Source organism: Sprattus sprattus (genome assembly GCF_963457725.1).
Source record: "Sprattus sprattus genome assembly, chromosome: 1".
NCBI classification, from domain to species: Eukaryota; Metazoa; Chordata; class Actinopteri; order Clupeiformes; family Clupeidae; genus Sprattus; species Sprattus sprattus.
Genome location: NC_137920.1, coordinates 69,712,042 through 69,728,906, shown reverse-complemented (window position 1 = coordinate 69,728,906; position 16,865 = coordinate 69,712,042). Strand labels below are relative to the sequence as shown.

General features: G+C 44.1%; 1 protein-coding gene across 1 annotated transcript; it reads right to left on the bottom strand.

The window, feature by feature from the left end:
* Window positions 1-1,603: 1,603 nt before the first annotated feature.
* On the bottom strand, window positions 1,604-16,545 carry nalf2 (NALCN channel auxiliary factor 2; the record flags this gene model as incomplete). Its single annotated transcript, XM_080847162.1, has 3 exons — window positions 1,604-1,905; window positions 2,544-2,715; window positions 15,832-16,545. 3 exons carry the CDS (start codon window positions 16,543-16,545, stop codon window positions 1,604-1,606), a joined length of 1,188 nt encoding a protein of 395 aa, XP_080703288.1.
* Window positions 16,546-16,865: the final 320 nt, after the last annotated feature.

Sequence of the window (16,865 nt, the reverse complement as noted above, 5' to 3'; positions counted from 1 at the left end):
TGTTCCCCCTCATGGCGAGAGGAAGGAGCAGGAGAGTTTCCCCTCTGAGACTCTTAGAAAACAAGGTGCTATCTAGAACCTTCCAAAGGGCCCTCTGACTTGTCCTTATAGAACCAATAAAGGTTCCACAATGTCGTTCTATGTGTAACCTTCACATACTATTTGTAGAATCTCTAAGGGTTCTCAAGAGAGGACAAATTAAAGAACCCTTTTTCTAAGAATGTCATGGTGTGTCTACATGTCACCGGTCACAACACACACAAGCTACCAAGAGTACAAGTGGCCTCATGAGGATGGTCTGTGGGGCCTGGGGGTTCATGTGTCATCAAATGAAAGAACATTTTAGAAATTTTGAAAAGCACAAGAAACATTTCAAGATTACAAGGCGCTTACCTGACAAAACAGCAATGAAACTTAAAGACACTTAATCATCATCAGAGACGTATCAAAATGACGAAATTATCAAATAAACCAAGTTAAACCTGTGAAATATATTCAAAGGGGATTTGACACATTTCTCTTTCCACATCTTGAAAACATTTTCAGGAAATACCGTTTTTCCAGAGATGTGTCATGACTACCTTGAGCTTCTGCATGTCAAAAACAGAACAAATACTTCATTCTTTAAAAGCTGAGTTATTATTATTATTACCACAGAGCACATACAGTAATGCCTCCATGCAGGTAATTACTGCCTGAACTGAATTATTGTCATTTTTGTGGGTTTGTTGGTGCTGAGTCTTACTGAAGACTTTGAAAACAAAGAAAGCTTTTTATGATTACCAAATGTGTTGCTTGACTAAAAAGTAAATGTCATATGTAGTGAAATAAAAAACGATGATGAATACAACTCTTTTCTATTCCCATGGATCATTTTGTGCAGTTTAATTTCACATGTTCTACACTAATCATGCAGAATTCAACTTTTAAAATAGTCATGGGTGTGACTCAGTTCACTGAACTAGGGAATCTTTTGGTTTCACTCTTAGCTGCCCTAGTGTTCCACGAGACATGATTGATCTGGCCAATCATGACTGAACAAGAACGTTCAGATTAGTTTTAATGTGGCACTGTCACATCTAGATTCTTGACAGGCATGAGAAGTCGTTCATACCAGTCTACTGGCAATGTATACCCAACTGAATGAGTACAGAATGGGTGTGTAATTATAATAATTATAATGAATAATTAAAAAAAAGAAACAAAGACAAAAAAATATGTCTGAGGTTGAGGCATTTTCAGTAACACGAACACAGGAGTCAGAAAATAGCCTATGGAACACAATCAGTGTAAAAAATAGGCCACTTGTACTCATCCCCTGCACTGTGACATCACACCGCTATCACGCAGGAGAACCAATTGCCAGCAAATTTCGGAAGGGGAAGAGGTGGGACTTCCTCAGGTGGGCTGTCTGTCCCATGTCTCAGCACCTCTGCGTGAGGCTTGGAGGGAGGCGGCGCGACGCGATGGCAGATCTCTACCACGCCTACGGACGGAGGGGGGGCACGGTGAGTTGGTTGTCCAGGAGGAAAGGCAGGAAAAGAAAGGACGTGGCTGGCAGATGAGCTCGGAGTGCGTGGAGGATGGTTTTGGTGCTGTAAGGTCACTCCTCCCTGACAGGACTGTCTTCCAGGGTTACCATGGCGTCCAGGCCTGTGTTGCCACTGCCAACAGTCGTGATGGAAACAACAGTGTGCAGTAAGATAAGGACGAGCATGCACAGCTTCAGTCTGCCGCTGCACAGTCTCGAGGCCGACGACACTGCCTGCCACGACCTCGGCTGCCACGGCGATGACCCCTGGAGCTGGGTCAGAGCGCACGCTGCCCCCATGGAGGGGTCACACCCACTCCACCTGACATCACAACACTCCGGGCCTCCACTGCTGTCCAGCTCCTCCAGAAGCCCTGCAGCACACAGAGGAGAAAGCCTTACCAACGAGGGATGTTTCTTTTTTTATTTATTTTTTTTACTTTTAGTACATTCTTTTTTTATTTTCATTTTATTTTGTAATAACATAACATTTTTAAAGAACAAGAACAGAAACACTTTATTTTATAATGTGTCAGAGACTTTAATAATTGATTGTCTAGGTGAACAACACCCTCTGCAGGAGTAACTGACACACTGTCATATTTTTTGGGCACCACTGCAAACTCACACAGAGCCACAGATAAAGTAAAATGCAGTGATTGCATAGCAGTGTGTTCTGTGTTGTACGGTGAAGAGTAATATCTATGAACACCTCTTCTGAATAACACTATAAAGTGGCTGTTACTTTGTTATACAGCAAGAAAATTCATTCATGATATGACTGGAAGCAATATTCTGCAGAAAGATCTCCAAATCATCAGTCATCCAAAACTGCACCTGTGGTGTCAAATTAAGGGAACTAGTTAATAGATTGCACTTTCAGTTACTCTATTTTCTCACATAACTATATGATAAATGTGCATCAGGTCACCTGTATGCCTTAACTCTTGATATTCTGGAATAGGCAAAGGGCTGCTCACTCCCAATCCGTTATGCGCTAGCACTGGCCTACCTGTGCAGATGAAACTGGATAGGCCTCCGTAGACCAGGTCATCGTTGTCTGGCAGCACGAAGGGGCAGCTGGTCTCCACCTCGAGGCAGTATTGCTTGCACGGGATGCGACGGAGACACTGCTGTTGCGAGGTGGGGAAGAACTCAGAACACAGCCAGGCTTTGTACGCAGACTAGAGGGGGGGGGGGGGGGGGGGACAAAACACACAGAGAGAAAAAGCTGTTTCAGTCCCCCAGTGTGGTGCAAATACGGTCTGTTGTATCAATGCTTGCAGTGAGACATTTAAGATTACGTTACGGGGAAAAAACGAATGAAGACGCGGATATGTGTGTCAAGCTTCAACTTGTCAGTCGTGAAGGTGTCATTATCCACTGTTCTTATGAGCTTTGCAGTGGCTCCTTTGACAGCCCAAGTTGTAGAGTCGCTAGTAAGCCTGTGAGCAGAGCAGTGATGGTGTCGTGTGGGAGCCACGGAGCCCAGTGATGTTGATGAAGACCTGGACAGGCCACTGGGTATATTCCCAGAGAGTACAGGTTGCTTTTACAGTGAGCCTTGGGCTAACAGCCCCTGCTCAAAGATGAAATATAAACATAATGTGAAATATAAATGATGAACAGCGAAATAAATACAAAAAAAGACTGAAAGTGGAGGGGAGGAAGGCACAGCTTGGCACATCAGCGTGTCTTTGTCCATAAAGGTATTTTAAGGTAAAATGTTCATCTTTGTTTTGAGATGTTTGGTGTTTTAGACCTACTCCTAATGTCCCCTCTCATTAGCCAGTAAAGGGAAGGCATCTCTCCCCTAACGCACAGCGTGTGAGCTCTGACTTAAGCTCAATTCCTGCAGCCTTCCCTACACAGCCAGCTCAGTCTGTTCTAATCCTTCAAAGAGACCATATTCCTTATTGCCCTATTTTACAGGCCTGTTTCATCATAGACCCTCTCCAGAGGATGTACGTGTGCCCTTAAAGAACAGGTCCTTACAGGGACTGGAAATTGTCAAACCATTTCATTTAAATCCCTAAAACCAGACCACACCATTGTGTTTTACACATCAAAATCATATCTTGCTAACTTTGATATTATCACCATTAAAAGGTACAGTCTGTGATTATAATCCACTTTTACACTTTTTTACAGTCGATTGCTCCTAATGGTCCGTTCAGTATGTGAGTTAAAAAAAAAAAACTCTGCCGTTTGTACACATTCATGGCTCTGTAAATGGAAAACAAACGTAGTGGCCTGGTACCAAGACATCTGTGTTCTTACAATCAATGGAATAACAAAGTCTTTTTCTCAATTCCAACTCAGATGGGGGACAGGTCTATTCCTCTCAGGGGCTGAGGAGGTCAGATGTTGGTCAAACCTGTAGTTCTACCTGCCCATTAGCAAAGGATGACATAGGGGGGAGTCTAGGCCTAAATGGGGTTTTAAGAAATAGTCGTTTCTGGGGGCTAAGGTAGTCTGGCTCTGGCAAACCTACAATCACATTCAGTGTGCTTGGGGACTATTCCATTGGATTGCAACCAGGCCGGGGGCGTAGCTAATGAGCATCGATCCAAATTATATGCAAAGTGATTGGATCTGATGGTAGCTCTCATCACATGTAATCAGATAACTGCCGCAGTGCTTAGCTGGAGATATTCTCTAAATCAGACTCACTGAAGCCAGTGGGGAGATGAGCCATAAGCACCGTTTACCTCAACAAAGACCTGGCCAATGTTCTGCTCATTATTCCCATAACTCCATCGATCATCTCTGATTGGAACTCCCTAAAGAATTGGTTTGGCCAATTTCCATATATTGCTCTCTTCCCAGACGATAATTCAGCAGTATGTGAGCTGGGGACACATAGTCTAGCCAGGCTAGGGCTTTGTAAAACACTGATGGAAAACATAACCACAGAGAGAGAGAGAGAGAAAGAAAGAGAGAGAGAGAGAGAGAAAAAGCTATATATACTGTACATACTCTCACATTCTCTAACACACATTTTTACACCCATGCCCATACACACACAAGCAGAGATTTTCCAGTAATTGCTAAGCTGATTGACAGCCTTTTTTCACCCTGTCACCAACAATTCAGCTGTAATAAATCAGAGGCGTTCTCACACACTTCCCTCAGCCCACACAGGTACACCCTTTCACACACCGAAGATCTGGAGTGGGTCCATAATGAAAGGGTACACTCCAACACCAGGGCGCCTTCTGTCATAATCTGCCCACTTGTCTTATTAAGTAAAACTAAAGGTCGCATAACACTACTTTAGCTGACTTAGCTTGCAACACGGTAGGTTCTTAAGGGAGAGTTAAAGGACACACAGTTAGAATACATTTCTTTTTGCTACTCTGATTAGTATGGTTACTTTAGGGGACACCTTTTATCTGTAATTACTGTAACTACCAATGATGGGCTCTACTGCTTTGTGTTTTGCCAGTGTTTTAGCTCGTGAGGAGAGAGCGTGTTTGGTAGAATACTAATCTCAGATAACTCTCACTGCTAATTTTAGGAATCTGACAGGACCAGAGGCTAATTAAGAGGGGAAGCACGTTCTAGTTTAACTCCTTCCTCTAAGATGACAGAAACAGAGAGAGCGAGCGAGAGAGAGAGAGAGAGAGAGAGAGAGACAAAAAGAGAGGGAGAGAAACAGAAAGAAAACAGAGACAGTGTGTGTGTGAGAGAGAGAGAGATGAAGCATGCATGTTTTTATATTCATATCATTCTGTTCGCATAAAACATTCACATCTTACGACGGTGTTCAGAAAAAAAGCAAAAGGTGCATATCCAGCACTAATCAGTTCTTACTAACTGCCTAGCTGTGCTTTAACCTAGCTGTGATACACTTAGCTTTCACCAAGCTGTGATACACTAAGCTTTAACCAAGCTGTTACACTAAGCTTTAACCAAGCTGTGATACACTAAGCTTTAACCAAGGCAACAAGATGTGCCAGTTCTGATCAACAGTATTTACTGTCAATATTGTCTCATCTGTGCACTCGTCCGTTTGTAGATCAGTCATGTCGAACAGTATTGATTCACATTCATATTTTTATTTGTATTCATTTAATGACCTTATTTACGTCATATTTGGGATTTACATCAGTCTGCATTAATGAAATGAGGATTCCTTGAGATGAAGTCCTTTGGTGCACGGTGTCCTGTGGTAATTACCGATCGCCTCTGGAGGGGAACATATTGATGGAAACCCCTTCTGTGGCTGCTCTAAATTAAAACAATCCCCTCTAATTGTTCTTATTCTCTCAGACATGCAGAGAGAGGTTGCTAGGCACAGACTAGTATCTATGGAGACAAAAGACCCCTCCCAACTACTGTCCTAGAAGGGGGGGGGGGGGGGGGGGGGCACTGACCCACTGCCTCTCCAAATTAAGACAGTATGTCTCTTAACCAATAGCAGAAATGGCCAACTTGCTGTGCAACACTCATGTTTAAGTAACACTGCAACAATTTGACACTTTTTGAAATATGGTTTTATAGGCAACTAGTTTAGGCACCATCCTCAAATTAATTTTGACAGTATATGGTCATGTGAAGGACACCTTTGTCTTTCCCACTAGCCATCCAGGATATACACAATGTAGTTCTGTGTAACGGGCTGGTATACACCCAGCAAAAATGGAAGATAGCATTGCCAGCCTAACTGCCAAAAGACACTAGTTAGTATGTTGGCAAGCTTCTATCAGTGCCAGCTGGGCTGTTGGTGGTGTTTGCGAGGTTTTTGCATGCCTTTTAGGTAGTTTGCTTACTAGTTTAGTAGTTAGAGTAGTAGAGCAGAACTCCGTATTGCTGCTTTAAAGAACTTGCTTCACACATCAAAACATCAGAACACAGGAGAGCAGATTAACAGTGCAATCATTGATGACTGTCATAATGATATTTCATAAAATAAAATATGATAAAATGATAAAAATCATTCCATTCAAAGAAAACTTTTGAAATTGTGAAGAGACCACTCACGAAATAACGGATCTGGACTGATCTGAACTGAACTGGAAGTTGCTGTAAGTGAATCGATTTTTTTGTTGGGACTACTTAGGCTATCCTGATAATAACCGATGACTGCTGAGTTTTCTCAATGCAGTGCTGTGTTCTGAGCACAGTGAATAATCGTCACACTGACATGTCCACAGGTGCACAGTGTGTCACAGTATGATTCCAAAGCATGCCCAGTAAGCTGTGCTCAGCCTGTTCAGTTTGGCAGCCACAGGCAGGTGCAAGGTTAACAACATCGCTATTCACTGTTTGGGCATTGCATCTGGTGTCTTGCTTCCTTTGTTCAGTGATAACTGACTTTTTTTTACGTTATCAATAAATACTGGCATGAAAACAACACATTTCAATGTTTCACCCACACTTACATGTAGTGTATACATTAGTGGTCTGACACCTTTTTTTCCCAAATTGACAGATATTTGACTGATTCGTGGAGTCTTTTAAAAGAAGCTTGCTATAACATTGCTTGGTGTAAGCATTATTTAGTAGTTAACAGTAAAATACTGACTCAATTAATACTTTGAAATGACTACAGTGACCAGAATGCATTAACAGTGACCTAACCATGCATGCACACAATATAAATACTGTACAGCCGTATATACATAAACATACATACTACACGCAAAGTGCAAGGAACAAAACTACAGGGAACATCTGCAGTGATTTCTGTGAGAGAGTGAGTGAGAGCCATTTTCCTCCGTCTTGTGGCTTTCAGCCATGACAAATTAGAGGTCTTCTCACACACTTCCCTCTCACCCCCCACAGGGACACCCTTCACAGTCACACGAGAGCTTCGAGTGGCTCCATAATCAAATACTAGCAGCGCACCTTCAGTCATCCTCCTCTCCTGTATCTGTAACTATGTAACACTACGGGTGGCCTAACACTACGGGTACATTTTCTCACAATGGCGCAATTTCATTTTCTCCATTCGTTTACAATATTTCCAGGTAAAACGACAGTATAATCCACAAGTAAAGAGACAATTCTTTAGAAACAAGCAGATTTTGTGGGATTTGTACTGAAATCCGTTACACAGTACAAGGATAGAAAAGTCAGTACACCCCCACCCCCCCTCACCCGACCCGACCACGAAGCACCAGTTTGACTCAAGCCCCCCCATCCTCGACACACCACTATCACTCCAGGGCTCCTGCTCTTACAGCCACAGTGACAATGATAAACCAGCTTGACAAGGACTCAAATTCAACCGTGACACAAAAGAGGGATTAATAAAATCATATTATCTCTGGCCTCTCAGGCTGCACGCTGCAGTGCGAGAGACCGCGGAGCAGCCTCCAGCCTCCAGCGTGTGTGTGCGGGCGTCCCTCCGTGCCCCCGGGGCTGATGGGAAAGCCCAAAGATCTCATTATCGCCCCAGCCTCTCTGATGTGAGGCATGGGGCTCTGTGGATCATTACACGCTAGAATCAATGAGACCTGCGGCAGGCCAGCTGGAGAAGGCAGAGAGGGCTCACACGGCTTCATTGCATCATGATGCAGTTAGGCACAATAGGAGAGAAAATGAAAGGTTGCCATCGCCCGTCGCCGGTGGAGTGGCTGCCTGAGGACGCCGGGGTGAGGGTCGTCTCTGTGACTTGGCACTCTGGATGTGGTAATGCAGGTGACAGGCGGGCTGGGGGGTCACCCTGCTCCACCGTCAGAGCCGGACTGCCAGATATACCACAGCATGGCAGAGGAGCAACTTGACCAATTGTGTTTGCATGAATTTGTGGGTGAGTGAGTGTGTGTTTGTGTGTGTGGTGAAGTCAGCAATTTTCAGCAGAGTAAAGCCCATTATCCAGACACACACACACACACACACACACACACACACACACATACACACACACACACACACACACACACACACACACACACACACACACACACACACACACACACACACACACACACACACACACACACACACACACACTCAGACCAAGAGAGGTGGAGAGATGAAATGAAGCCGGTCCTGTCTATATTCAGTGTCAGTGACGACCTGATGGTATTTTACCCTTAAGTGCTGGCATACTTAGACATTTGACATGCTAGGGCATAGCGCTCATCTACGCCATTATTTCAGAAAATGGATCACAGAGGACTCTGCATCTGAAAATAAAACTGACTGTCCCAAATACTGAGATGATATCTTTCAGGAATTTCCACAGATACCCACTTAGATAGATAGATAGATAGATAGATAGATAGATAGATAGATAGATAGATAGATAGATAGATAGATACTTTATTGATCCCGAGGGAACTTCTTCATCACATGTATGAAGACTTTTTTTTACACCAATAAAAAAGGTTCCCTTTGAAACATTTGACTGACACCATGTCTGAAGGTATGACAGCGATGCCCCAATCACAAGGGATTGTGGGTTGGCACCAGTGGAGCTGTGTGATCAAGTACAAGATGCCCTCTAACTGAGGAAAACAGTGTAAGGTTCAGCCGGTTTTCCACACATCACAGAGCTGCTCTTCCTATCTATATTGGCATTTTTGGATTTTTCAGTTAAGGTAACTGTAATTACTTAGCGATGATAATTTTCTTTGGCAGCCAGCGCATGGATAAAACAGAATAGGCCTGCAAATCTAAACAAACAATCGATATGACCATACAATCTAAATGTATTAAATAACAGATACAAATATGATAAAGGTTCTCATACACAGTGGGGATGGATTTGGAATTGCCAAAGCTGAAACTACAATACTGCAACGTCAGGAACATCTTATTCCTCAAATCCTCACTTGCTTCACTGTTAAACTCAGTTCCTCATTTATATAGGTACAAGGGCTTGATTGTATTAGCCAGCATGACAATGAACTGCTTCCTTGAAGACAATATGTGGTTGACGCCTACCGACAATGCAGTTAAGAGCCAAAATACATTATTTTTCACTCGAGATGACTGGCCTAAAGCAAGTCTCTTTATTGTATGACAACTTGTGATAGTATGTGCCAACTGTAGACACTGCTGTTGTGTTTGAAAAAAAAGGATTTACTAAAGCAATGTTGTATCTGCCCGTTATATCTGAGTTCTTCTTACATATACTCACCACATGCTCTGAAGGAAAAACTCTGGTGTCTGTGACTAGCCTGGGCTATGTCATTAGGCTTGATATAAGAAAGCAACAAAATTACCTCACAAAAAACAAAACTACCGCCAGGTCAACCATGTGTCAAGGTAGCATGCCTGTAGGTGTAGGGATTAGATTAGATTAGATTAGATTCAACTTTATTGTCATTGTACAGAGTACAAGTACTGAGACAACGAAATGCAGTTTAGCATCTAACCAGTAAATGCAAAATAGCAATAAAAGTGCAGAGTATGTGCAAATGTAGGGTGGACTAAGTTATCGGTATATTTATGACTATATATATATAGTCATAGGGAGGAGAATTGATTGTCTGTGTGACAATCTAGCATAACTCGACCTTTAAAAAACACTTGCTGATCACTAACAGATCCATTTTGTTGAATGTAACTACGTAAGGAATTAAGTCTTTTTCATTCCAGGTGGAGGTTATGGTACTCCAGGGTTAAACACAGAAAAGGGTAGGGATTACCAGTGAGCCCAACATTTAATTTGAAATACAATTTAATTATTACACTAGGGCTAAAAGTTAATCATTCATAGATATTCTGTGATTCTGCAATGAAATGGGATTACAATTGTTTTTTCATTGCTATAAACAGTGAAATATTTCTGAAATATTCCATTCACATATGAAATATGAATAATCCCCAAAATAACAGAGGGATTCATTGCACCTGATGCTATTGAATAAGATCCTTGGCCAAATAATAGTAAAATGATTCCTCTCCTACTCCTAACTATCAAGCTGGTGGATCAAGCTGAAAAGAGTTAAGTGCCACATCAACAAAAAACAGCTCACCACACTTAAAAATTGGACTCCTTCTCCACACTTGCACTTAAGGGAATCCCCACCGCCATCTTTTTCAGTGCATTTTGACAGGCACTTGAGTCCTCGATCTGACCCGAGGGGACACAACCAGTGGTGTAGTGGTCCCTGGAGAAGTGGGTATACTCTTATTTTTTTTAAGCAGCCCATACAGCACAGGATAAACTCCCTGCTTTGAGAAGTGGGTACACGCAATACTGACTGAAAAATAAGTGGGTATACTCCGTATACCTGCGTATACCCTGGACTACACCACTGGACACAACACATCCGCAGCATATAACAGTGAGCCCAGCATCACAGCATGATGCATTTCTGTCCACATGTGTGAACTCTGGTTTGGTATGTGTAATCCACATTCAAAGTCTGCAAAATAGAGGGTAAGTCTGGGAGAAAAGACAACTGGAATGCAACCTGACTCAAAATGTGGCCCGACGGCCTCGTTTTTCATGCTGGGGTCCTCCTCCTTAGAGCAATAAAATGAAACATTAGTCTCCGGTTTGGAGTTGGGTTTTAGCCAAAACAGCTAAATAACAGCCTCGCCTCTGTCATTTACTCTCTCTGTCTTGCAGGTTTCTGTGTCTGAGTAACCACTTCTAACTCCAGCCAGATGAAATGGCCTCTGCCCCGGGGCCTGAGTGAGACCTGTTATCATTGACTGTGAACCAGCAGGCAGTGAGTGGACAGACAACGAATTGGGATCACACAAAACAGGTCTGCGGGAGGGGTCAAGAGAGCCATATTATCCACTCCAGAGACCACAAATCAGTGGCGGCACCTGATCCTGAAATGCCACAAGTCGTGCCTATTCAGAGCCATCACCGGTGCCTCCATCCTCATTAGTCTAGTCCACTGCCTTAGAGCCACATGGAGAGGAGAGCTGTAGCTATGAATGTCCTACCAGGGTGGTAAAAGCACTCATCCCCCCAAGCCAGGGGGTTCTCCTATGGCAACCAGACTGAACATAAAGCATTTTTGTTGCATTATGCAACACGGTTCATGGCTGAACAACTGCACATCTGCCCTCTCAGCTCCACTGACAATAAATGCGATCTTGGCTTTTTTCTCAAAGCAGCACGGCGGATGGGTATTGTGACAGCCTTGTGTCAGGGGAGTGTCTTGATCTGCATCAGACACCTTGATAAGAAACTGATAAAAAATGCCCCCTCTTCTTCAGACTGACAGGACCTTCACCAACCACTATGGGCTGAAGTGGAGAGAAGCAAACAGTCTGTCCAAGGACACTGCAAGGGAAAGTCCCTGCAGTATGGTCACCTGCTTGGCCCAGTAAACCTGTTTGTCTATACCCGTGGAGAAGACGAGGTCAGTAAGAAGGCAATCCCAGATTCCCTCTTGTCCTCAGGCTCTGGGTAAAGGCCATCTTTACATAATGGCTAGAGGACACGACTCCTGCAGAGCTGTGGAGCTGGGGGGGTCCCTGTAGAACTACGGAGCAGGATCCCTAATTTCAGCAGGGGGAGTGGCTGGGTGCTCCTGCACAGAGTGGAGCTGCCTGAGCCAGAGGTGGTTCGCAGTGACATTCTGAGGGGAAAGCGCTCCAGCAAAGCGAAGGGGAACTCTCACAGAGGGGGTGCCCCCTCCATTAAAAAATTATGAAGGGCACTTCTGGAGAAAATGGTAGATACCCAAGCACTCTATGTAGTAACCCCCCTAGGCAAAACAAACCCTGATGTGACAGGTGTGCACTATGTTTGCATGTTCCTGACCAGTGGAAGAAGATCCTGTCCTAGTCCAAGCCTGGGAGAATGGGAAACGTATCTAATTTAGTGGGGAGTTCAACTGAAACATGATTGCTGTTCCTTAACTGTAATTGTAACTGTAACTGTAACTGTAACTGTGTCACTTTGGATACAAACCAAATGAATAAATGTGTATGTACTGTAACTGGTATGAGGCCCACAGTGTGAATGGGACAGGCAGCACTGAGAATTAAATGGCCATGTTTCTGGAAGCCTCACTGGAGCAGGAGGTTTTGGAACGCATCTTTTGTGTGAACCCTCGGAGGGGAAGCAACAGAACGCTGTGCCTCCCAGATAAGATGTGTGGACAAAACCATTATTACGTCTGTGGGGGTGGTGTTACTTCAGTCACTAAAGACAACAGTGCTGTAGGGTGATTCACAGATTGCAGTTTGTTGTAATGTGACATATCCCATATACGATGGTAGATATACCATAAACAAACAAACAATACGTCATCATATCTGCTTGTATCATAGGCACCATACAGTAGAAAAGATTATGGAACAACTGCTTTATGTAAAACTCAATGTTACATCATTCAACTCTTTGCCATGCATAAGCCAGAATGACAGCATTTATGAAACCAGTTTTTCACCTGTATTTGAAGCACAATCCAGTGACAAATACTGTACGTCCTCCACCTCCAACTTAAGATGATATAAGACAAACCCGTATGTATTACCCATGAATGGTCTGTGTATTTTCACAATCTAATAGGACAGCATTATCGATAGCACCATAGTCTGTCACAAGACATCGGACCATGGGAAAATACATGACAATGCCGTTGTAATTAGCACTATCTGTCAGTAGGAGATGAGCAGAGATCAGAGATGTGTTATTTACTGTGAAGGTGCTTCAACCATTATGGCATAGGCCTTAGATGGAGGGAGCAGTCTGAAAGGGCCTCTATTCTGTTAGTACGAACACAGCAAGAAACTTGTCCTTGAAAAAGTATTATGTGTACGCAAGTGTGCGGAGGCCTTTGCGAGTTGGCTTGAATGTGCGTGCTTCCTACATAACTCATCGGTGATCAGAATGTAAGCCTATGTGCAGAACCTTCTAAGCTGACAATCGGACACATTAGGAACACCAGCAATCTTCATGTACAAAAAGGGCATGTTTAGCACCTTTTAAGCTTCACCACCAAGCTCGTATTGTGCCTGGTTATTGTGCCCGGTTATTGTGCATAGTGGGTCTCTAGATGTGTGGACACTGTTTGCCTTGTTTGTGCTTTGTTTTGGTGTCTTGTTTTATATATGTACTTAGTTTCGTGCTTAGTCTCTGGGCCTAGTTTGGGGCCTGGCTTGTGCCCCGGTTGTGTCGGTATTGGGCCTAAATGGGCCAAGCAGGTGCCTAGGAGCCTAGGACTTGAGTTACTGTGAGTACTGTTTGTAATATGATTTCTTTGTTCATTGTGGGGTCAACCTAGTATGTGTAAATAAATATATACATTTGTATAAAAGCCACCATCCTCTGCACTGTTGTCCCCATCTTCACCAAGTCCAGTCGCCACATCCCGGAATAACGTGGGGTGACCGCCTCAGTCCCTCACAATGGGTGTTATGCTTCTCTGTGCTTTCCCACTCTGACACGGGAGATTTCTGGAACACATATATTGAGCCAAAGAGACTAGTGCACGAGACAATGTTACTCACTAGAGTCACTCACTATTGAACTGATTTCTTACACCTGGCCAACAGCAGGACATAATATACCTCCACTCATCATCAAGTAAAGATGTGTATTCTATGCATTAAGACCATCTTACGGACATCTGTTTGGCATAGCCTTAGGTCTGACCACAGAAATTGTTTACTGCAAAAGAGTCCAGGAGGGAATCCTTTAACTAAACACTATGAAGGCAGATCCAAAGCGAAGACTAGCAGGAGTGTGACTGTAGTGATGGCATTGGTAGTAACTGCTGCAGAATTACCCAAACTGACAGCATGAGAGATGGGCTAATAGCAGCAATCACTGCAGGAATGCTACAGCAAGGACGGCAATATCAATAGTATTACTGGAGCTGCACAGGCAGCATCTTAACCAATCACTGGGCACACTGTAATTAGGCTTGTTGGATGCCAGTCAAGTAGTTCTTATTTGATTCTAAAAAAGTCATCACTGGAGAATCCATTTTAGAGAGTCTCTCTCTGCCAGCCTACTCCTTAGTGTGCAACTGCAGTAAAGTGCACAGAATAGACACGACAGGCTGAAGAGCACAACAAGGAACCTAACAGCTTCAAGCGAGCTAGAATTTCACAAAAAAAGTCTGAAAAACTGAAGCAACCGGGGGAACTTTAATTTAAATGTTCGGCTGGGTTGTGATGGTGACACCATCAAGCCATCATATGATCTAATGATGCTGCATTTGCGTTTATCTCTCACTACTCCTGTAGGGATCTGAGGCACAGTCTTGTAAGTAAGGTTAACAAAGCTGTAGACTTTAATCAACCCACCATGCCATCATGTTTGCTCATATCACTGTCTGTCAGCAGGTGGGCAACCTATAACATGCTGGGAGAGTCACTGAAAGGTTCATGAGGGTGAATGGTAAATACAAAAGAGGGATTCATTGAAATGGTGGAATGTATAGAGCATTGTGTGCCTGTTGTACGAGGGCCTTTTGTTGAGTAGGGCATGGTCATGTGCTCAGGTGAGCTACAATAACTCGCGGAATAGCACGGTTTATATCAAATGAAAAACTTAAATCTTAATCACTGGTTCTGTGAAATGGCAAAACATCTGTTTCAAACAGTGTTTTGATCCCAGCATGGTAAGGGAGAAAGATGTCAAGCAGCTTCAGGATTAGCTGGACCCACCATAATGCAGAGCCATGCTGCTGAGCATAACAGTGAGTAACTACTGGATACTTCAGTGCATCCACTGTCTTCTGTTGAGTAATTAAGGGATTTATCTTTTCTTTCAGCAGTGTTTTGGTCACAGGGAGGTGAGTGAGACAAACGGAGAGAGACAGTGGCAGAGATAAAGAGACCAGCATGCTTGGATGTGACAGGGTGGTGCACCTGGAGAGGAAAAGAACTGGGACAGACAGTGCACTGTCAAACACAGACACATTGTACTCCTCTTCCAAACACCTTGATTCTGCATGCTGCACACACAGGGGAGTGCACACTCACACACACACACACACACTCTCTCACACACACACACACACACACACACACACACACACACACACACACACACACACACACACACACACACACACACTCACTCACACACACTCACACACACACACACACACCTCTATAGTGTTCAAAGTCTTGCCTAGATCTTATTTAGTTTTCATCACCAATGATGTTACGATCTTAATGGTGGGGCAGTCTACAGTTTGCTACAGGTTTTGCAACCTGTGGTATACTTACTCTAAAATGCGTATGAGTGGGCTTCAACGCCTCACTTACGTCTACACATTAAACCACAAAGGCCTCATCTCACTTCTGTCACCTGCTGCTGTCACTCATATCACACATCGCCATGGACGCAAACCTGTGAGCTTACACACTCACATGCGCTCCAGAGGTGCGCTCTGGCGGAAACAAAACCTTACCTTACAGTACTGTGCGTGCGATCTGACGGAATAGTCCTCTGATAGGTACGTGAGAAAGAGGAAGTCGAACTCCTCATATCTTTCCTGAGCATGTTGATCCAGCCTAACGTACTCCTGGACGCACGCGCTGCACAGATCCCCGTCTTCCTCTCCGCCGCCGAACAGTTCCCGGATGACGTTCGCCAGGCTGCAGTTCAATCCGTCCGGGCTGGCCATGCCCTGCAGCAGGTCTGCCACGGAGTAAGTGTCACAAAAAGAGAGGCTGAAATTCCTAAAGTATTCCAAGAACATATGGGGAGACATGATCGCGGAAGCTGAGAATGATCCGATTAGGCCGATTTTTTGCCGATACAGAGCCATGCATGAGGACTCCAGATGCGTCCGGCTCTGGGGGTCAGTGCACTGAGGAGTGGGAGGCAGGGATTTGGTCTGATTGCTAAGAAAAACACATTTCTCTCCCCCGAGGACCGGCTGGGGCCCGTCGGTTGCGTTGCCCCAGGCTCTACGCTGGCTCCGGTCTTTGGACTTAACTCCCGCGCACAGCCAGAGGTGGTCAGAGAGAAGGACGGTGAAAAATAAAAGAGATGCCAAAGACATTCGCCATTTCTGTACCCTCTCTGAGTCGGTGCATGGTTTGTCGCTTTGTTTGGGTGCACAGCAAATTTTTACCACAGCGTCATCTTCCCTTCGACACATCCAAACACCCCTGATCATATTTTAGGGGGAGACAAAAGCGAGCTCAGATGGGCTTGTCACCTCCGCAATATATCCCCCAAAACAATGTCACCTACCTCGTTTGCAACATGATGATAGATGGTAGTTGTCCACGCTGCTGAATCGAAGGAATCATACAACTGTCGAACCACTGACTTTTAATTTTCACAATTCATAATAGAATGAATACGGCCGGTGTAATATACCCTTAACAGTCTCAATTTAGACATGCCGCGAAAGCCCACCGACATGTCCATCGCCAGTTGAGCATCATCCAGGAAACGCATAGCAACGTCCAGTAAAGAAATCTTATTTGAGAA